This window comes from Camelus bactrianus, chromosome 17 (genome assembly GCF_048773025.1).
Source record: "Camelus bactrianus isolate YW-2024 breed Bactrian camel chromosome 17, ASM4877302v1, whole genome shotgun sequence".
Classification (NCBI taxonomy): Eukaryota; Metazoa; Chordata; class Mammalia; order Artiodactyla; family Camelidae; genus Camelus; species Camelus bactrianus.
The window spans coordinates 48,732,391-48,755,481 of record NC_133555.1 but is presented as its reverse complement, the minus strand read 5'-3'; the positions used below and the strand labels follow the sequence as shown (position 1 = coordinate 48,755,481).

Sequence of the window (23,091 nt, the reverse complement as noted above, 5' to 3'; positions counted from 1 at the left end):
TACTCATTCACCTCCTTTGAAATGCCCTCTGCTCTGCTTTATCCTTTCAGCATTATGTTCAATCTTAGAAACTTCAAGCCATCTGCTAGAAGTAAGATTATAAAATATGCCATTCTTGGGGAAGTGTCTTTGTCCTTCGTGGGACAATCTTACCTGCATATGAGTCTGTTTTTCACCAAGGCTGTAAAAATCTCCTGAAAGAGTTTATGCTGGGGGTGTTTGCTGAAGTTTCTCTCATTCTTGTAGTTTATACTGAGATGAAAGAGACAGAAAAGCATTTTGTAATAAAATAAACAAACTTATTTAGGATGCCTCAAAATTACCACCGCAGAGAAAGATCACCCATATGCATGCAAACACTGAAGGACTCTTGGAACTGAAGGTACCATGAAAGGCAAGTATCAGCTGTTAAAACAGGAAGTAGAAATTCAATTACAAAGTTAATAATAAAGATTATAGTAAAGCATATGTATTTCATTTTACCGATTAACTAAATTATTCCCTACAGATACTTAGCAACTAAAACTGGTGAGAGGGAAGAAAAGAGCATATGGAGAGAGACAATGATTGGGCACATTATCCAGACAGCTGTGCAAGAGGCAGAGAAGTGTCTCTCCTGTCACTCCTGTCACGTTGCCGCCCACCCAGCCCGCGGGCTGCTACTGCTATTAACACCAGTGGATGCCTTGTATATTTCCTTGTAGATAACAGGGAGTTATTAACACAGGCTATGGCCCTTCACCTGTGAGAGGGTTTGTGGTCGCTGTGTGTGTGTGTGTGTGTGTGTGTGTGTGTAACAAAGTCATGAGATAGTCTAGCCTCAGCTGTTTTTCCCAGATATTACAACCATCAGAGAGGTTAAAAATACCCCCAAAGCACTCTACCTTAAAACTGGAAAAGGATAAGAGATAATACACAAAAGGGTCACAGTGATAAAATATATAATACAATATTTTTGTGCACATGAAAATAGATCAATTTTAAGATCTAGGCTGAAAACGCTGGAATTACACAAACATACCACCTCAGAGGCAGGTTCTGGAGTCTCGTGTTGTTGTTTGGATTGTTCTGCCTTTGTTGGACTGTGTGTCCCTACCCTAGGCAGGTGAGGGCTGTCACAGTTCTTAGTAATGAACACAGGCAGACTGAATACGTAACAGTTTTTAAAGAATTTTGTGTTCCTCACTAAACGTGTATTTGAAAATTTTGAATTCATGTGGTATTATGAAACATTTGTGGACTATTGAATTCACTGTCATAAAATGACAGGGAAAAGAAACCTAGGCCGAATAAATAGATAAATGATCATTCTAAAACATTTATATTGAGATTTCATGTCAATTCATTATTTACATGGCACTTCGTGCCAAATGACTTTAACACACTGTAAAACCGAGAGAAGCAGCTCCAGGAGGGTGGTGGCCACAAGAATGCACAGCTTCTAAAAGGTCTGCACGCAACAGGAGAGAGAAACAGAGGCTGACACTTCCTGTGTGAAAGGTGAGGGACTGAAAGCCTCGTTGTTTTGACAACCCCAGTCGTCAGCCAACACATCTGTTCACAGGAGTAGCTTTTTTTATGCCGCCTCATTGCTGCAAGATACAGAGAGACCAAAAGCTAAAGACAAAACTTGGAGTCAGCCTAGCCAGTCAACAACCTGAGCCACTTCCTCATGGAGCAAACGCCAAATGATGTCAGCCAGGTGTCCTGAAACTCCCAGGTCAGTCTCACCTGCAGCCACTTGGCCTGTCATTTACACACTATTTCTAATCTAAATTACTGAAGGAGGAATCCCATTGGTAAATTTTAAAGTGGGTTTTCAGTTTTAGCTCCTGCGCCAAACTGAAATAAATCTTTGGGCTAATGAGGATAGGCTGGGAAGGCAAGGGACTTACTGGATTTTCTTACCTAAAATTTTCAAGTTCGACGGCTTCCGTGGACTCGTGCCACTGCCCTCGAGCCCTGTGCCCGGCCGCCCCGATGGCGGGCTCAGACTTCGTCATGCTGCTCTGCGCACTTTCGAAGTTAATGGCTGGGAGCTACAGAAACAGAGGCACAGAGGATGAGAGGATGACGCTTCAGCAGAGGATAAAGGAAGTCACAAAAGAGGGGGAATGAAGGGAACAAGTGTTTCCCCAGCCAACGGCTAACATGACAGCTGTGCCGAATGTGGGGCAGGGGTTTACCAAGCTTTAGATATCCTTGACCTAAGTGTTTATCTTATGCTGCTTTTTCTCCATAGCCTGTAACACCACCTGTCACGTCTTACAGTTACTGATGTATTTTCAGTCTCCCTTGATTAGAATGTCAGCTTGAAGCAGGAGCTTGCCTACTTCTGTTCAATGCTGTATCCTTAGCACCTAGAACACTGCTAGGGATACAGGTCTGGGTGAGGACTGGGCATTAGGCGCTTCTGAAGCTTCTTGGGTGATTCAAATGTGCAGTGGAAACAGGGAGCTCACAGATGCAGCTGGAAACTCTGTGGACTGGAGTGGAGCCCCAAACTGAGAATGAGTCACCTCCATTCATTCATCTTCATCAATCACACACACTGCTTCCCAGGACTTAGGGGTATAATGGCAAAGAAGAGTCCATCACTTTTAATCAGTCGGAATGTTTCAATTCCTCTATCATGTTTATAAAAGTCATAAAAATACAGAATTCACCATAGGAAAAGTAAAAATTTGCTTAAATTATAACAACTTGAGTATGCCCCCATTTACAACATGAACTGGTAAATGTTTAATAAATTGTGACACTGTCCGTATTCAAATAGTTTCACTTAACCAACCTGTAATTGGGGCTAGCCCTGAGAATTGTTTCTTGTACCACAGTAAAGCTGAACAAAGTGCAAGTTCTCCATTCTTTCCCCAGTGCAAGTGAGGAATGTTCTGTAATTAGCTAATTACAGATGAAGTCAGGAAAGCATAATGTAACTAAATAAAAACTACTCTTTTCAGTTAAGTCATGCTGTGCTAAATATTATAGTTATCAAATAAAGCTACAATATGCTGTACTTGTGGTCCTCGTCTATCAAAGTACTTGATAGAAATCTGCAGAAAGACACTGTTTCCTTATCCAAAGAGAACATTTCGGACTTCCCGTAAGGCAGTCAGCTTACAGAAAGACACATCATAATGAGGACATTGTTTAATAGATAGCAAACCCCTCCCCAAACCCTTCTTCATCACATGCCAGCCACAGCTGAAGTCTCAAAATTATTAATAAATCTTACAGCCTGTGTGTTTTCAGTAAAAGAAAGTATGAGGATTATGTGGTACGTTAAATTCAATATAATCAGTTGTAACTCTAGTTACTGTAAGCAAGTCTCTTTATCGACTATAGTGAAACCAGGCGTTTACCTGTGCCTTTTGTCTTTTCTTGTTTATAGACAGTTACTGTACTGACGCTGTTGCAAAGGCGCTTCATCTTTAAAAAGATTCACAGGAGGTTTACAGAAGGAGGTCCACATCAAGATGACAGCTATTCAAAGACTCCAGCCCATGCCGCCCTTGGACTCAAGACACAGGAAGCTGTCCTTCCCCTGGGGCCCCTAGATGAGGCATTCAGACATTTTTACTCCCCAACAGGCAGGGACAATGCCCCTACTAAGCCTGGAAGCAGCCACAGAAGACAGACCGCTGCCCCTCTGCACTCACTTAAGATGATGGGAGTCAATTATCTGGGGAGGAAATGAGATGGGAAGGAAGAGGGCAGGACACAGGCATTTAAGGACACAGCAATTAGCACCAAGATGGCAGAAAAGGCAACTCCCAGGAGACCTGGAGGCCCACGATGGTGGGAGATCCAACCTCCAGTGGACCCTGAGCTTCATTATACACACTGCAATGTACTAGCTGGTGAATGACAGACCCACAAGCACTACGACAATTCCCAGGCTGACCATGAAAGGTCAAAAAGTGGGCAGTGACCCAATTCCTGGGAATCCTCGTTCCTTCCCCAGGGTAGTTGGAATAATCCTCTCATTTGTTAGCATATAAAAACTAGCAACACGGTGCTCGCGGCCTTCTGGGAGGGCCGGCACTGTCTATGGAGTGTATCTCCCTTCACCTTAACCACCCCTCCTTCCCCGTGTGTGTCTCTCTAAATAAATCTACTTTTACTCAAAAAAAAAAAAAAAAAAAAGTTAAAAAATAGTAATAAAAAATAAATCTTACATCCTATAAAACTACATTTCTATCTCAGTTCAGTGGGCCAGTCCACAACCACCACAAGACAACAGGCCATGGGCACTTGCAGTAACGCTCAGTGGTTAAGAGAACAAATGCTGGGCCAGATGCCCTGGGTTTAAATCTACTCTTTGAGAGCTGCATGATCTTTTTATTTTTGGTTTTTTTTCCTAATTGAAGTACAGTCAATTACAATGTGTCAGTTTCTGGTACAGAGCACAATGTCCCAGTCATGTATATACATATGTATTTTCGTTTTCATATTTTTTTCCATTAAAGGTTATTATAAGATATTGAGCATAGTTCCCTGTGCTCTACAGAAGAAACTGGTTTTTTGAGAGCTGCATGATCTTGAAAGTTACTTAATCTCCCTGCACAACGGTTTCCACATCATTACGATAGAAATAATAACAGTAGTACGTAGTTTTAGAGTTATTATGAAAACTAAGTGACTTGGAATTTATAAAGCACTTGCTATGTGCCAGGCATAATTCTAAGTGCTTTAAATTCTTTTAGTCCTCAAAATCATTCCCATGGCACAGATGAATCCACTAAGTAGATGAAATCTGTCCTTCCAAATGACACGATGAGATGGGATCACCCAAATGATGCTGGGCATGAAGTCGCAGCAGTGAGTGGACCGTCCTGTGCGACACGGGACACAGAGGGACGCAGCACGCAGGAGGCAGGTGTTCCAGGCCCAAGGGCTTTCAAAGCCCCTTGCCTCCACAACTCCCAGAATCCTGCCTGCGAGAGAGAAGGCGGGCAGCACGCAGAGAACGAGCCTCCTCCTGCTCCTCAAAAGCCATCCCGCCACTGTCCGTGCCACTTGTCTGGGTCTCACGACTGTCACCTGCCACACCCCCTTCCTACACCCAGCCCCTCAGAACACAGCTACAGTGCCTCCTGCTTTTTCCTTCCACAGCATCTACCAAAACTTCTTTTATTTCAAGGCAACTAATGGGCTTGTAATGAATTATTTTCTTTCTTTCATCTTTTTTTTCTAATTGCACACCAATTTCTTCATTCCCTATGGCTTTAAGTGCAGGAAAAAAAACTGAATTCCTGCTCAAGGCAAATTACTTCAAGGTTCACGAAAGCAAAACTTCTGATGAAGCCTCCAACCAGCTTTGTACTTTTCCTTTGCTTCAACAACCCTGGGCAATTCTTTTGCTCGAAGTATTCGGTTTGCCGGGACTGTGATGGAGGGGCCCCTCCCCCTCAGTGTGTCTCTGGCCCCACTTCTGTCGGGACAGAACGGTCCTGCAGAACAGCAGGCCCTACGGTGGTGAAGCAAGGTCCGCAGAGACACGCGGGGAAGACAGGACAAGAGGAGACAGTGAGGGGAGGGCCTGGCTCCAAAGAGATTCAGATGAAGCACACCCAGCTCTTTGCAATTCTCTGCCCAAACCCATGAGGTTCACTTCCGCTGCAACAGCTTAACCGGCCATCTTGGCTCATTATCAAAGGACAGGCCAGGTCTTGTGAGAACAGAAACTCAGGTGAGTGGGCCTTAATCCCAGGTTTCCTTTTTCAAACGGACTGCAAAAAATCTGCAAGCCTAATGTGTAGCCAACTAGCATTCTCTGATGGGCATTTCCTCTGGACTCTGACTTTGCTTTGTTTCCAAGCCTTGCTTTTCTTTGATAATAATCTAAACACTTTATATATCTTTATGTTCTTTCTGGAGCAATCAAGATACAAATAAATTCTTGATTTATTCACTATAATATCTTACTTCTATAAATATCTCCACATTATTTTACAGAAAAAAGAATAGGGTGTTCGGAGTAACATTTATTATTTAAATTATTTAAAATTGCATGGAAGTTTTATAAATAGAATTAAGAATGAATTTTGTGACCCTCGGGATCTTTGTATAAATAAGCTGTTTATTATTTTCATTTTTTCTCAGAACTATCTACTTTCTGAATAATTCAAGCATTGCAAACACGCATTTTTGAATGGTGAAATGATGAAAAAGACACACTGTGTGAAGTTCTCAGACAACAAACTGCAAATTCTAAAATTGGTTAAAGGGAGGAAACTCTTAAATTCACTTTCATGAAGCCGGCCTGGTGTTAACAAGGGAGTGGCGTTGAAAGGAGGCACAACAGATCCACTGAGTGTGGGCTTCAAAGCTGCACAAGCAGAACCAAAACTCATCACACATATCTCTTTGACCCTGGCCAGAGGGTTACACTTGCCCACGAGGTCACCGAATTTTTAAGTTACAATTCAATTTGGCAAAAACTGACCAAGAACTCACCGAATACAGGATACAGTGAACCGGAGGCTAAAGTCAAAGTTGCTAGCATCGGGAAATAGACCATCTTGTCAGGAAATGAGACATGTAGACATATGTTTCCAAGGCAAGGAAGAAAATGATGCTACAATGTTGAAAGAAGGTACTTTGGCAAGAGAGGAATCCCTTCTAGAATGGAAGAGAAAGGAAACCTTTTTTACGGAGGTGCTGTCATTAGATCTTGATCTTGGAAAGAGTTAAAATTTGATAGGAAAGAAACTTGGGAGAAGGTCAAATTTGAGAAAAAGCAAAAAGTTGGAATATCTGACATCCTGGTTACATCTTAGGATGCACAGTGAGAAGGGATGGGAACCACAGCCAAAACTATGCTGAGTCAGCCTGCTTCCCTCACTAAGAAAGAATGGACTGACGTGGCGCACCCGCTCACGACGATCAGCACACCGTGGGCCAGGAAGACCGCGCAGACAGACCGAGAGTAGTGACACTGAAACGGGCAGGCGAGGAGAAGAGAGTTCCCGGGGTGGGGACGGGGTTGCAGCCTTAAGAACGGAGAAGCAAGAGGAGAAAAAAATATTTTCAGGCTGTGCTTACTTCAAATCAAAGCTCATCTATTTTTTGAACTGTAATTTCACTTCCCAAGTCATTTAAAAGGTATCTCAGTGGTCAGAGGCAAACACTGCGAAGACAGAGTATTTGGGTTAGAGCCGTATTCTACCATTAACCGACTGTATCATCCTGGGAAACTCACTTAACTTCTCTGTGCCTCAATTTCCTAATCTGAGGGAACCGTGGGGCTCTGGTCATGAAGCAGGGTAACGCAGGGGAAGCATGGGGCACACAGCATGCGCCTCTGTGTAGGAACTGTCATGTTTGACCTTAATATGCCGTCAAATCCTTAGACAATTATTCTCCACTACAAACAAATACACAAAAAAGCTGTAGGTGGAGATCAAGAGAGCACAGTAGGCAGCCATAAAAAATGATAAAATAATGCCATTTGCAGCAACATGGTTGTCCCTGGAGAATGTCATTCTAAGTGAAGTAAGCCAGAAAGAGAAAGGCAAATACCATATATCACTTATATGTGGAATCTAAAAAAAAGACAAATGAACTTATTTACAAAACAGAAACAGACTCACAGACATAGAAACCAAACTTATGGCCACCAGGAGGGAAAGGAAATGGGAAGGGATAGCCTGGGAGTTCAAGATTTACAGACACTGACTAATATATATAAAATAGATAAACAGGTTTGTACTTTAGAGCACAGGGAACTATATTCAATATCTTGTAATAGCTTACGGTGGAAAAAATACAAAAACGAATATATGTATATGACTGAAGCATGGTGCTGTACACCAAAACTGACACAACATTGTAAACTGACTATATCTCAATAAAAAAAAATTTTTTTTTAAAAGACAGCAGAATAGGAGGCGCAGAGCTCACCTCCCACCAAGAACACATCAAAAATACATGTACCTGTAGAGAAATTCTCACTGAAAACCACCTGGAGGACGGCAGGAAGCCCCTCCTACAACCCGGTGTAAAGAAAGGGCCACAGGGGGTCGGGCAGGAAGGAGGAGTGACGGGCCGACCTGTGCCCCCAGGAGGGGACACACACAGGAGGGGATGTCACAGGCTCGGAGATCCTCCCAGGGATCTCCTGGTTTGAGCCCCAGCCCTGGGGTCCAAAACCGGGAAGATGAGTCCCTCAGTGTAACCAGGGGTAACCATGGGTAACCAAATGATGGATAACAGGAAATGACAGGGAAAATACCAAAAGTGCAGATACATGAACAATTGAGATTTGACAGTAAGTGCCAACACAATTATGGAATTCAGGTGTGTTTCACAGTTTATCATTTTTACTACTGAATTAGGGCCTATGATTCATTCTGAGGCAATCTCTGTGTTCGTGTTTGTGAGAAAGATCAAAATTCATCTTTCTGATGTGGATATTAAAGTATTTCAGCATTAAAAAAAAAAAAAAACAGTGGGACTTACAGGAGGACTGTAAGAAGGTGACACTCCACTCACAAAGAGCACAACAACACGTGCTTGCTCCCAGGAATGAGGCGGAGGAAGCAGACAGAAACTGCCCGGGCTCCGGCTGGTTTCCCGTGAGCGCCCCAGCGCACAGCGGGGCCACCCCGAGCGCTGCCCTGACCCCTGTCGCTCCAGCACGGCCTGCACTAGAGTGAAGGCCGCGTAGTTGAGGAGGGTGCACACCTGGACACAAGGGGGACAGAGCCAGCCTGGACCCAGCACAGCATCCTCAGTGGGCAGCCTTTACCGGCTTCTGCAGAGGAGGTGGATCGGAAGCTGTCTCCAGCACTGACCAGCTGCCAGGGCCAGCCCAGTGCATACTCAACCCAAAGAGGGGGCCCAGTCTGGCTCCACCTGCTCCAGTGAGGCTCCCCTCTGGGGCAGGGTGCAGATACTGGGAGGGGGAGGGTACACACTTAGACAGAACAGACCAGCTCAGACCTGACCCTCCGGGCTTCTGCTCCAGCAACTTGGGTCCCAACTCCAGCCCCTAAAAGAGCGGTGACAGCCACCAAGCACAGAAGCAGCCCAGCTCACACTTGGCTCTGGCTCTGGCCTCTCCTTCTCCAGCCCCACCTCCCCGCAAGGTGATGGCTGTCAGCACACCCTGCGGGAAGACGTGACCTGTGCAGATCTAGCTCTCCCACCAAAGCCACTGGGCACGTGCAGCCTGCACAGGGACACTCCCACACAAGGACGTCCCTTCAAGACCAGATTCAGTAACTGTTTCACCTAATTTCATAGAGACAGAGACAGTTAACCAAAATGAGGACACAAAGGATTTGCTCCAAATAAAAGAACAAGAAAAAAATCTAAAAAAAAAAAAAAAACTAACGAAACAAATAATAATTCACCAGATAAACATTTCAAGGCATTATTAATAAGAATGCTAACTGAACTTGGGAAAAGAAAAGATGAAACAGTGACAATTCTAACAAGAAACTGGGAAACATAAAACAACCAATCAGAGCTGAAGAGAACAGTAACTGAAATGAAAAACACAAAGCAGGGAATAAACAGCACACAATACACAAGAATGCATAAGGGATCTGGAAAATAATGGAAATCACTGAAACAGAACAGCAAATAGAAAAACAAACTTTAAACATGACAACAGTGCAAGGGACCTCTAGGACAACATCAAGCATACTAGCATCTGCATAACAGGGGTCCCAGAAGGAGGAGAGAGAGAGAGGTTGAAAATGTACTTGATGATGTTATGGCTGAAAACTTTTCTGAACCTGAAGAAGGAGACAGACGTCCAGGTACAGGAAGCACAGAGGGTCCCAAACAAGATGATCCCAAAGAAACCCACACCAAGACATATAATTAAAACAGCAAAAGTGCAAGAGAAAGAATTCTAAAGGCAGCAAGCAAAAAAACACAGTCACATACAAGGGAACCCCCATAAGGCTATCAGCTAATTCTTCTGATGGAACCTTGCAAGCCAGAAAGAACGGCATGACACATTTAAAGAAAGGAAAAGGTACAAATCTAAAACCTAGGACACTCTACCCAGCAAGTTTATCATTCACAACTGAAGGAGAGAGAAAGAGCTTCTCAGACAGCGAAAACTAAAAGAGTGCATCGGTACTAAAACACGAAGCATCAAAGGATCTTCTTCAAGTGGAAAAGAAGAGCCTACAAGAAGAGGGATTTCTAGGAAAGAAAAAATCCCACCAGCAAAGGCAAATACATAGCATAGACTGTGGACCAACCCCTTAAGCGAGCTAGTATAAAGATTTTAAAAAGAATAATTTTAAAATGAACTATAATGATAACAAACAGTTACGGGATAAACATGAAAATGTAGACTATGACATCAAAAAAGACATAACGGGGGGAGGGGAGTAAAAAACTGTAGATCTTTAGAATGTGTTTAAACTTAGAAAATTATCAGTTTAAAACAAGTAGATTTATAAACCCCATGGTAACCACAAATCAAAAATCTACAATAGATATATAAAAACAAGAGAGAAAGGAACACAAGCCTACCACTAAACAAAATCATCAAACAACAAGGAAAGAAACAAAAAGAAAAAGAAAACAAAGAAGAACTACAAAAACAACCTGAAAACCATTAACAAAATGGCAATAAGTACATGCCTATCAACAATCACTTTTTTAAAAGTCAGTGGACTAAGTGCCCCAATCAAAAGACATACGTTCGCTGACAGGATTAAAAAAAAAAAAAAACAAGCCCTATCTATATGCTGCTTATAAGAGATGCACTCCAGAGCTAAAGACACATACAGACTGAAAGTGAAGGGATGGAAAAAAAATTTCTGCAAATGGAAATGACAAGAAAGCTGTGGTAGCAATACCCATATCAGACAGAGTGGACTCTAAAACAAAGTTTATTTAAAAAAAAAAAAGACAAAGGAGGGCATTATATAATGATAAAAGGATCAATACAAGAAGCAGATAAAAATTTGTTAACATATACGCATCTATTACAGGAGCACCTAAATATATAAAGCAAATACTAACAGACATAAAAGGAGAAATTAACAGTTACAGTGGGGACTTCAACACCTCACTTACATCAACGGACAGATTGTCCAGACAGAAAATCAGTAAGAAAACACTGGCCTTAAATGACACATCAGACCAGATACCTACAGGACATTCCATCTAAAATGGCAGAATACACATCATTTTCAAGGGCACATGAAATGTCCTCCAGGATAGATCACATGCTAGACCACAAAACAAGTCTCAACAAATTTAAGAGACTAGAAATTAGATCGAGCATTTTTTTTTTACAAACACAGTGGTATGAAACTAGAAATCAATCACAGGAGGAAAAATGGAAAAAACAAACACATGGAGACTAAGCAACATGTTACTTAAAAAAAAGAGTTACTGAAAAAAATCAAAGAGAAAAATCAGAAAATACCTCAAGACAAATGAAAATAAAAACACAATCTGCCAAAGTCTACAGGACATAGCAAAAGCAGTTTGAAGAGGGAAGTTTATAGTGATACAGGCCTACCTTAAGAAACAAAAAACTCAAACAATTTAATCAACCTTTAGCCAGGCTTATTAAGGAAAATGAGAGAGGACCCAAATAAAGAAAATACAAAATGAAAGAGTAGAAGTAACAAGCATTATCAAAGAGATACAGAAAATCCTAAGAGAATACTACTAACAGTTATATGCCAAGAAATTGGAAAATCTGGAAGCAACAGATAAATTTCTAGAAACATATGACCTTCCAAGACTGAGTGAGGAAGAAACAGCCAATCTGAACATACTGATCACTAACAGTGAAATGGAATTAGTAATTAAAAAAACTCCCAGCTAACGAAAATCCAGGACCAAATGGGTTCACAGGGGAATTCTACCAAACATATAGGGAAAAGCTAATGTCTGTCCTTCTCAATGTCCTCCCAAAGACTGAAGAGAAAGGGACACTCCCAAATTCATTCTACAAGACCACCATTTCACTGATACCAAAATCAAAGACGCTACAAAAAAAAAAAAAAAGAAAGAAAATTACAGGCCAATATCTCTGGTGAATATAGACTCAAAAATTCTCAACAAAACAGTAGTAAACCAAATTCAATATGTTAAAATGGCCATACATTATGATCAAATTGGATTTATTTCAGGGTCACAAGGATGGTACAATATCCACAAGTCAACCAATGTGATACACCTCATTAACAAAAGGAAGGATAAAAATCACATGATTATCTCAACAGACTCAGAAAAGCATTTGACAAAATTCAACATTTATTCATGATAAAAACCCTCATCAAAGTTGGTAGGGAACACATCTCAACATAATAAAGGTTATATATGACAAACCCACACCTAACATACTCAATGGTGAAAAGCTGAAAGCTCTAAAATCAGGAACAAGACAAGGATGCCCACTTTCTTCAGTTCTATTTAACATAGTATTAGAAGTCCTAGCCACAGCAATCAGACAAGAAAAAGCAATAAAAGGCATCCAAATTCAAAGGGAAGAAGTAAAACTATCACTTTCTGCAGATGACAAGATAGTATATTAATAAAACCCTAAAGTTGCCACCAGAAAATTATTAGAACTAATATATGAATTCAATAAAGTTGCAAGATACAAGACTAATACACAAAAATCTGTTGCTTTTCTATACAAGAAGAAGGAACTATCAGAAAGAGAAAGCAAAAAAAAAAAAATCCCAATTACAACAGCATCAAAAAGAATAAATACCTAATAATAAACAACTAAGGAGGTGAAAACCTATACTCTGAAAACTATAAGGCATTGAGGAAGGAAACTGAAGATGACACAAACAAATGAAACCATATCCTGTGTTTGTGAACTGGAAGAATTAATATTAAAATGTCCGTAATACTCAATCTATAGATTTAGTGGAAGCCCTATCAAAATATCCATGATATCTTCCATAGAATCAGAAAAATAATCCTAAAATTTGTATGGAACCACAAAAGATTCCAAAGAGCCAAAGCAATCTTGAGAAAAAAGAACAAAGTTGGCAGCATCATGCTTCCTGATTTGAGACTATACTACAAAGCCACAAGTATTCAAAACAGCATAGTACTAGCACCAAAAAAGACACATAGATCAATGGGATAGAACAGAGAGCCCTCCAAAAAACCTACATACTTATGGTCATTAATCTATGACAAAGGAGGTGAGAATATACAATGGGGAAAAGACGGTCTCTCCAATGAGTGGTGCTGAGAAAACTAAACAGGTACATGTAAAATAATGAAATCAGAAGATTTTCTCACACCATATACAAAAATAAACTCAAAATGAGTCGAAGACCTAAATATAAGGTCAGGTCTGAAACCATAAAATTCCTAGAAGAAAACATTCTGACATAAATTGCAGCAGTATTTTTTTGGATCTGTCTCCCAAAGCACAGGAAACAAAAGAAAAAATAAACGGGACCTAACTAAACTTAAAAGCATTTGCACAGCAAAGGAAACCATCAACATAGCAAAAAGACAACCTACTGAGTGGGAGAATATATTCTAAAATGATTTGACCAGTAAGGGATTAATATCCAAAATATATAATCAGCTCATAAACTCAATATCAAAAAAAAACAACCTGATTAAAAAATGGGCAGACAATCTGAATAGACATTTTTCTAAAGAAGACATACAGATCTCCAACAGGCACATGAAAAGATGCTCAACCTCACTAATAATCAGGGAAATGCAAACCAAAACTACAATGAGATATATCACCTCATATATGTCAGAACAGTCATCATCAAAAAGACGACAAGTAACAAACGTTGGCAAGGATGCAGAGAAAAGGGAATGCCGTTGGTGGAAATTTGAACTGGTGTAGCCTATGTGGAAAATAGTATGGAGGTTCTTCAAAAAACTAAAAATAGAACCACCATAGGATCTAGAAATTCCACACCTGAGTCTATATCCAAAGAAAACAAAAACACTAATATGAAAAGTTACATGAATTCCAATGTTCATAGCAGTATTATTTACAATAGCCAAGATATGGAAGTAACCTAGGGGTCCATTAACAGATTAATATTTATTTTATATATATATATATACACACACACACACACACACACACACAAATATAAAATTTACTTAGACATAAGAGAATAAAACTTTATTACTTGCAACAACACGGATGAACCTAGAGAATATTATGCTTAGTGAAATAAGTCAGACAGAGAAAGACAAATCCTGTATCTTATTCACTGTACATGTGGAATCTAAAAAATAGACAAACAAATGAATATAACAAAATAGAAACAGACTCACAGATAGAACAAACTGATGGTTACCAGTGGGAAGAAGGAAGGGGGTAGGGGTGATTTAGAGGTGGGGGATTAACAGGTACAAACTACTACGTATGAAGTAAATAAGCTACAAGGATATATTGTACAGCACCGAAAATACAGCCAATATTTTAAAATAACTGTAAATGGAGTATAATCTTAAAGAAGATTGAATCACTATATTGTACAACTGAAACTAATAGAATACTATAGCATAAAATAACTACACTTCAATAAAAAAAATTTTTTAATGCTGTATTTCTCTGGTAAGTTCAGTGGATATAACAAAAGCCAGCAAGACTATATTACCACATGAGCTCATCAACAAATTTAAGTAGATTCTGGAGCCAGGCTCCCAGGGTTCAAATCCCACCCCTGCCATTTACTAACAGACCACGCTAAGTAAGTGTCAGCTGTTTTGATTACTATTAGCAGTTCTGTGTTATTCCCCAAACTTCCATTGATGGCCTCTCTTGACTCTCCAAAGTCTCACAGAAGCTAAGCCAAAAAGAAATGATTATAGAGATAAATTCAAGCAGCAGTACCACTCTACCACTATTTAAAAAAATAACAATGCTATTATATAAATAGCCCAAACTCACTCTTCTCCTATTTCTGGTGAGATACAATTTGCAGCAAGTATCAGGAGTGGTGCTGTACCAACTGGGCAGCATGAGAGGTGGGAAGGAAAAAGGAGGGAAATGTGAACGTGTTTGGGAGAAATCAAATTCCCCAAAGCTCTGTGGAGTCAAACATCGGGCATGCAACAGGAGAGTACGCTGCTTCCACACTGAAGAGCTTTGCTAATTTAGGACACGTGGTGCCGAGCATAGACTAAAGCAGGGCCCAGGCCTGAGAGGAAAAGAATGAAAAGGCTGTGGATGCAGACTATGGGGAGAATATGAACCAGCTATGAGAGAAACGGCTGGATGAAGAAAGACAAAACATGTGAAAGGACAAAGAAAAACAGGCATATGGTTCATAAAGATGCTAAATGGGTCCCTCTGAAAACATATGATTTCTCTGTTGGTAATGCAAGCACATTCTTTGAAAACACTACCTGTTGTTTGCTTGATTGAACGTTCAAAAGGCACCGAAGTCTTTTTAGATCTGAATAGTCCCTAGGAGAAAGAATAACAGAATGTCAACCAACAGAAGACTCCGGGTGAACTAGTCATGCTACGCACAGTAGCCCTGCCACTCGGAGTATCCAAGCTAAACATTTCCTTAGAATTCTAAAAATGATCAAACATTTTAGTACATAAATGTAACCCAGGGTGGTAGCTGTCAAAGTTCTACTCTATTTCTCAAAAAGCCATTAGATCTAGGTTGCTGGCCACTGCCCAAATAAATACCTAGCAAAGACTCAGTATGGAGTTACCTGGTGGTGATTCCTTGTTTCTTATCGGCTGATTTCTCTGTGTTCTTCACTTTTTTGTCTTGATCAGGCATTGTAAACCATCAATGCCCCAGAATTAGCATCGCACTCCTTTCAAAGTAAACTAGAAGGAAAAACTTCAGTTGGGTTGTGCACTCCAAAATATTCTCAATTAACGCAGGCAAAATTGACTTATGACACTTATTTAAATATGCATGAACAATTATCTCTAAAACAATAAAAATATGAAGAACATTTACTATGCACCATTCAAAAGCCTTTGGATACACTTGGGGCATAGTTTATAATTACAGTAGTGCATGAGCCTGTATTTTCTGAGTCATTCTTGATTTCAAATATTCTAACACATTGTCCCAACAAGTATTGGTCTGCTCATCAGGAAAAGTACCTCTATTTGGGGCTTCCAAAACATAAGCCTATGAGCAAATACCTGAAGCTCAACGGATGCTTTTGTGCCAGCTCGCTTGTCTTTCTTGACAAGTTTCCGTAACAGAACGCTGCTAGCTCAGGGAGTTCCCTCTCATCAGGCCTCCTGCCCCTAAAAATCCCAGAGAAAGCTCCACCCACTTGCAAATAAGCATTACAGTGTCAAGGGCAACCCACAAAATGCCCTTGGGTTTCCAGAATTCCTGATGCTTTCGAGCTGCCACCTGAATCCCCACGTGGGTCATCTCTGGTCATAACCTCTTCTGCAGGAATTGGGTCAGTCCCGCACAGCCCCTGAACTCACTCAACCACCTGTTAAAAACAAGACAACAGGCTCAAAATGGAGTCGCTTATGCTAATCCCCGGGTCATCAAACAATTTCATCACAGTTTCAGCTCTGCCAGAAATGGAAACTTAAACTAGCCAATCAGGAATCGCCTGATCAGCATTAGTTAGGTAAGCTGCTGGATAAAGCCCTCCCCTCCCCTTTAGGAAAAGTAACCTAGCAACAAACAATCCGCTTTTTCACTAGTGTCACTGCCTCCCTCCTGCTCCCTTCTGCCTGTAAGCCTTTCATCTTGTCCAGTTCCTCAGGACTTCTTTTTATCTACTGGATTGAGCGTTGCCCAATTCATGAGTTGCTGAATAAAACCAATAACATCTTTAAAATGTACTAAGTTGAATTTTGTTTTTTAACAATCCAGTGAGACTGGCCAGTTTGAGAATAAAACCCAATAGGCATTTCACTCTTCTGAATCAAGCTTTGTAGTGATCATGGTCACCCTTTCCAGGATAAATCTGAGTATTATTTCCCAATCCTACCCAAAAGATAAGTATGAGTTCACCACTGAAGAACAATTTATTCGTTTACCCTTTTCCCCTAATCAATTTCAGATTCAATTGTTTTGGTTTCCAGAATAAAAACAGAAAGAAAGGTGAAGATACCCATGTGTTCAATTACACAGCAAACACAAAATGAAATATACTATTGGTTTAATTCTTGACTGGATGTAACATTTTCCAACTGTGCTTCAAGGCCACTGTTTGACTTCAGAGTATTTTTCAGGCATGAAAAAGCATGCACTGTTGTCTTTTAATTGTATGCCTCAATGTATTATGAAATTGATGGTCAAAATCCAAGTGTTTCAGAGGTATTTAGAGGCAAAAGGAATGTGCCAATGGGTGTTTTACTGCAACAGAATCTAGTAAAATTTAATTTTGTGAAATGAATGAAGACTTTAAGTATTTTTAAATGATTTTCCCAATATAGTTGTCATATTTGTGAGAAATAGTTGAGCTGGAATTAAGAGCTGGGGACCAAGGCTCTCCTCAAAGATGCACAGCAAGAAAAGCACAATATATCAATATTTGAGGATTATGCCCAGGACCTAACACAATTCTTTTAACAAATACTTACTGAATGTGTACCACGTCCAATCTCAGACCGAAAACTAACAAAGGTAAGAGAGGCTATCCTAGGTATGATTATACTACAAGCAAAGAAAAACCCACTTAGGAACTGTAAACCATGTTTTGTGAGCTAGTCAGAGATTTGATTTAGCATCTGTTTAAAAGAGAGAAAAAAGGAAGGAACGGAGGGAGGGAGGGAGGAAAATGAATGATCTGCACATAATTTTTCAAAAGCAAAAGATCCAAGCACTCTTTATATATTGATATTAAAATACCCCCAAAGTTCTACAATACAAGGAAATCCATTCAAAATAAATATAATTTAAATCTACTTTTCCCTCAAGGCCAGAAGGGAAATGTCAAATAGGCACACTGGCCTGTTGGCTTCAAATTCTGCTCAAACCACAGCCAGAGACTGTTTTAAAAACAAGAGTGAAAGCCACGGTGATTAACACTTGAAAAAGTGTGTAAATGAGGTTTCTGATCGCATCCACCACAATCAAACCCTGCTAAATGCCTGTCTTCTTCCCTTGTTTAATCTCTGCAATTTTACAGACCCGGTGTGTGAACAGGAAATAATCATCTGATAGTTTTATCAGTTTAAGATTAGCTTCTACTCGGTGAGCTGGAAGAGTGAAAACAGATGACTCTCTGGAATTGTTTCACTTAATTAAACAGTAAACAAATTCACCAGCATCAGACGAAAAAAGGCAATTGCCTTCAGGATAAAAAAAATAAATCCTTTCCACTCGATGGCTTTTAAAACGTAAACTGTTCTGGAAAATAAAAAAAAACCCTTCCAGAAGTTGGGAATGCTATAAAATATTTAATTTAATCCCAACTTTAATTAACAAAAATGATTACACACCACCAACGGTTATAATTCAAAATGGGGGGGGGGGGGGGAGGAAGGGCGGTTCACGTCTTTCCCTAGAAGCAAACCACTGGCTCTGGACGTGCTCCCCGGAGGTCAGCCAAGGGCAAGGGCCAAGCAGGGAGGTGCCGGCCCCGAGCAAACGCTCCGGGTGAGGGGCGTTGGTGAGGGGCACGGGGCCCTGAGGGAGGTTGTTGTCCCTCTGGCACTGCTGATGAGGCCAACTGACCCAGCAGCCTGAGAGGAAGCCTCCCAGAGAGACCCAGGAACTCGCGGTTAGGAGAAAAAAGAACCCTGAAGCCAATACCTGGGGCACACAAGCAGTCCTTAGGGATGCGGGGCGCTGCGGAGGCCCCCGGCGCCTGGGGAACCGCCGGTGAGGACGCCAGGGGTCCTCGTGCAGATGGATGCACGCGGTGGGCGGGGCCGCGTGTTGGTGGGCGGGGCGGCGTGCTGGTGGGCGGGGCCGCGTGCTGGTGGGCGGGGCCGCTGAGTCCAGCTCCCACCTCCTCGATGATTTGGACCGTTCTTGACTTCTCCGAGCTCTTTCCACCCTTTACCTCGCGCTCAGGCTCCAAACTTGCGGTTCTGCTGCCCCAAAGCCTGGGCCCTCGCCGCCTGCGTCCCCGTCTCACACTCTCATTGTCTCAGCTCAGGTGTCCCCTCCTTGGTGAGGTGTCCCCTCCTCTGCAACCCATTCACCCCCACACGCTCACACTTAACCACAACACCCTGCTTCGTCATCAGAGGGATTCCTATCGATTTTTCAGTTTCCTTGCGCTCGATCAGAAGCCCCGTTTGGGCAGTCTGCTTTATCCACAGACACATCCCCTGCACGCGCACACACATACACAGAGACAACAGCAAACTGCACAGAGTAAGCGCAGTATGTGAACCAAAACAATATCGGCGTCACAATCTGTATAAGCAGTGGCTCGGGTATTTTTACCAACGTTTGTGAATTATTTGCTCTTTGAAAAGTATTTAATTTTAGGATTAGAGCCTCCTTTGACCCCCCTGCAAGCCAAGTGCTCCTGCTCAGTGCCCAGTGCAGCCTGTACGACCCACACTGCAAACTCCATACACGAAATATTGCAATACGATCCCTGCCTTATGGGATGGGGCCTCTTTATTCACCAGACACATGGTAGGCAAACAATAAATATTTGTTGAATAAAAAACTTAATGAATGGATAAAAGAATTTTTTTTTTAAAAAAGTCATTATTCTTTTGGTTCAAAAAATCTTTTATAAAGCTTCCTTGTAAAGCAAACCAATTGATGAGTACGTGTAATGTTATAATAATACTGAACACACTCAGGAATGATCTTACTTATTCAATCTTTAGGAGGAAAACCAGAGTCCTATATAAGACAATATCCATGAACAGTGCTTTTCAAATTATCTATAAAGTTGTTCTTTTTCTGACTCCAGTCTATTGTGGACCCACACTTTTTGTTCTATATCCTGTTCAGCAAAATAGGTCCATCACTGATCATGTGCTTGGACAGTGCGGCAATGGGAAACTGCTGTAAACATTTCTAAATGCTTACCCTCAGTTTTGTACTTATCGCCTCATGATCAGTAACATCCTAGTCTGAAGTCCACCTGAATAGCACTGGCCGAAACAAGTGAGGTCTCTCTTTTCAGATGACAATATTGTTTTCACAGCAACCCTATAAGTTTCTCTAAGAACCACTGCCCTAAGTACAGATCCTGAAAGGACTACCCCAGTTGTCAATTCCAGGACAACCAAGGGAGGGTGAGAATGAGTCTGGGAGTGGAGGACCTCGGCCAAGTAGCTTTGGCTGAACGTCAGCTCTCCACTTCCACCCAAGCAGTCCTGCTTCTCTGGGGTTCTCTGTACAGTTTCATTTGAGAAAAGGGTTCCCCTGCTAAAAAGAAAAATAGAAAACCACTCATTCTCTAGCTTTAAAATTTTTTTTGTGGGATTTTATTGGGGGAGGAGTAATTAAGTTTATTTACTTATTTATTCTTGAAGGAGGTAGTAAGGATTGAACCCAGGACCTCCTGCATGCTAAGCATGTGCTCTACCACTAGAGCTATATCCTCCCTCTGGAAAAACCACTCATTTTCTAACATCATTTTACAGATGAGAGGCCAAAGAGATTACAATACTTGCTACACAAACATTTGTACTCATATTGATTTTCCTTTGATTCTAAACGGGAAAGGTGAAATTTAGTATTTTTCTTAAAAAAAAATGGGAGTGGGCATAGAAGTGAAGGATTATATATAAAATACAAATGCATATTTTAAGAACAGAAATTTTTAGTATCTTTCCTCTGTACATGTCAGACACAGAACCCAAATTCTATCTGAGCTCAGAGAGCCAAGGTCTTTCTATCCTCATGGGACAGCCACATGGTTTGATGTTTATAGCCCTAGTCAAGTACAGACATAATCACCGTTGTGACTCATTGCTGAATTTTTAAATCCATTTTGTAAAAGAAATTCTTGAAAGTAATTCCTATCTCCTGTTGTCATCTGAAATTTGGGTTAAAACTAAAAGTCCCCAGAGACACACACCTGGCTTGCTCACAATCTCTTGGAAATTGCAGGGTAAACACACAGGACAGAAAGATATCCACACTGCGGCAAAATTAACTGACTGTAATGAATCTAAATGGTGCAATGTAAACCCACTAACTAAATACCATGGGGATAGTTTGTGATATGGTTTTCAGATTCTCTGCCCAGAAATTCTTTTCTTAGTCTGTAGTTGCCTTAGCTGCTCAATAGATCATTAAATGGCTTCATCTTTACTAAAGATCAAACAGAAAATCATTTGATTCATCTCGGGAAATAGCTTCAAATCCCACAACTACCTGGTTTTCCTTCTAATCACTTAGGCTGCATCTTTGTAAATATTCCATTTTATTTATGACATTAACTAATGGTTAAAAAAAATCCTACTCAGAAGGATTTGGCGTGAGTAGGGTTAATCACCACTTTGCTACATCAGGTTTATTATTTCTGAAAAGGCCCTAAAATAAACTGTTATGAACCTTACCACAAAAGAAAATTAGAACTTCTTGGACCAACCAGACGGAGTCCTTATTTCTTTGTCTGAATTATGGTTAGCCTCCACGTTAGATGTGAAGATGGGAGTTCTGTCTGGGCTCAGGTAGGTATTAAAAAAAAAAAAACAAAAACTCTGAGAACTCTAAGCCCCACAAATAGCTGCAAATGAAAAATGAAGAGTCATTTCTCCAATTCCTTTGCTGTAGATATATTTTCTTAAAATCTCTTTAAATTTTTGAGGGAAAAACGTGGTTGAAATAAGATATAATTCACATAGAGCAGCCAAAAATAAGAAAGATGTGTTAAAATGTATTGGTTAGATGTGATTTTCTCAGTCTTAATGGTTGTACCACCGCGAGGCCAGCTGCTAACATGAGGGGAAGCTGAGTGCAGGGCGTATGGGAACTCGCTGTACTATTTTTGCAGGTTTTATGCAACTCTCAAGTTATTTCAAAATAAACACTTAAAAGTGCACTGGCCACTTGAGCAGTTTATTTAAGCAAAGTGCTTTGAGAACAGAGAGTTTCCTTTTACAAAGAATAATTGCACTTAATCTCACAGATATAGGTGCCTGGTCTTCTCAAATTGCTTGTGTTTTAGAAAACTAGAAACCCTGCACAGAAAGTGTCAAGTTAAATTGGACAAATCACTTTAAAATAAAAGATACACACACACACACACACACATTCAAAAAGTAAGTGATCAAAAAGTCAAGGAACTCCTGTAAGAAACATGACTTGTCCAGACATTGACACATTGTAACTGACTATACTTCAATTAAAAAAAGAAAAAAGAAAAGAAAGGAGGTGTTGATGATACCAAACTTTTTAGGTGAATGTTGGTTAAGAGAGTTTAACTGAGTGACGTGGTAAGCATAACCGAAGGTGGGTATTCTTATGCCTTCTAATGAACTATTGTCATTCCATCGTCTGTAGTCAAATCTAAAATGCATGAATGCTTAACACTGCTCTCCTGAAGTTTTCTCCATTTGCAAAAACAGATGAACCTCAATTTTTTTTACCTCTTGCTCGTAAGAGAAATAAATAAATATTAAAAACCAATTCCATTATCATTCCCCAGGAGAAAAAAAAAAAAGAAACATGACTTGTTTCTACATATTACAGCTCAAAAGGGGAGTCTGGGTCTCTAAACTGTAGGCTTGATTTTATTCCTTATATTACATTGTTATTGTTCTTCAGTGGGAAATATGTGTGGAGCTAGAAGAACAGACCGTTATTTCAAGACAGAACCTCTGGGGGAGGGAGAGGATATAGCTTAGTGGTAGAGCGCAATGAGTGAAGTCCTGGGTTCAATCCCCAGTCCCTCCATTAAAATAAATAAATAAACCTATTCACCATCCTTCCCTAAACAAAATTAATAAAAATTAAAAAAAAAAAAAGGTCCTCAGTACCTCCATTTAAAAAATGAATAAACCTAATTACCTCCCCCACAAAAAATTAAAATAAAAAAGAACGAACCTCTAGTAACAGGGGTCTAACACCTGACCAGAACCAGAAACACCTAGAAATGAAGGACAGGTGCAGAGTAGGTGCCATCAGTGAAACCTGAGAAGGTACACCCCCCACAAAGAGATTCAAAAGCACATTAAAGGGGGGAAGGCATAGCTCAGTGGTAGAGTGCATGTTTAGCATGCAT

General features: G+C 40.6%; 1 protein-coding gene across 15 annotated transcripts in view; it reads right to left on the bottom strand.

Moving 5' to 3' along the window:
* The window catches only part of NEK10 (NIMA related kinase 10), a 180,592-nt gene that overhangs the window by 150,502 nt on the left and 6,999 nt on the right, over positions 1-23,091 (bottom strand). For 14 of the 15 annotated variants that reach the window (XM_074345388.1, XM_045520098.2, XM_074345391.1 and 11 more), the window contains 4 exons: positions 15,664-15,784; positions 15,343-15,403; positions 1,909-2,039; positions 154-252 (listed from right to left, as the gene is read on the bottom strand). In XM_074345388.1, the coding sequence (XP_074201489.1) occupies positions 154-252; positions 1,909-2,039; positions 15,343-15,403; positions 15,664-15,734 (362 nt within the window). In that variant the 5' untranslated portion in view covers positions 15,735-15,784. Of the gene's footprint in view, positions 1-153; positions 253-1,908; positions 2,040-15,342; positions 15,404-15,663; positions 15,785-16,248; positions 16,420-23,091 lie in introns of all 15 variants that reach the window. The other variant, XM_074345385.1, reaches the window with a different exon arrangement.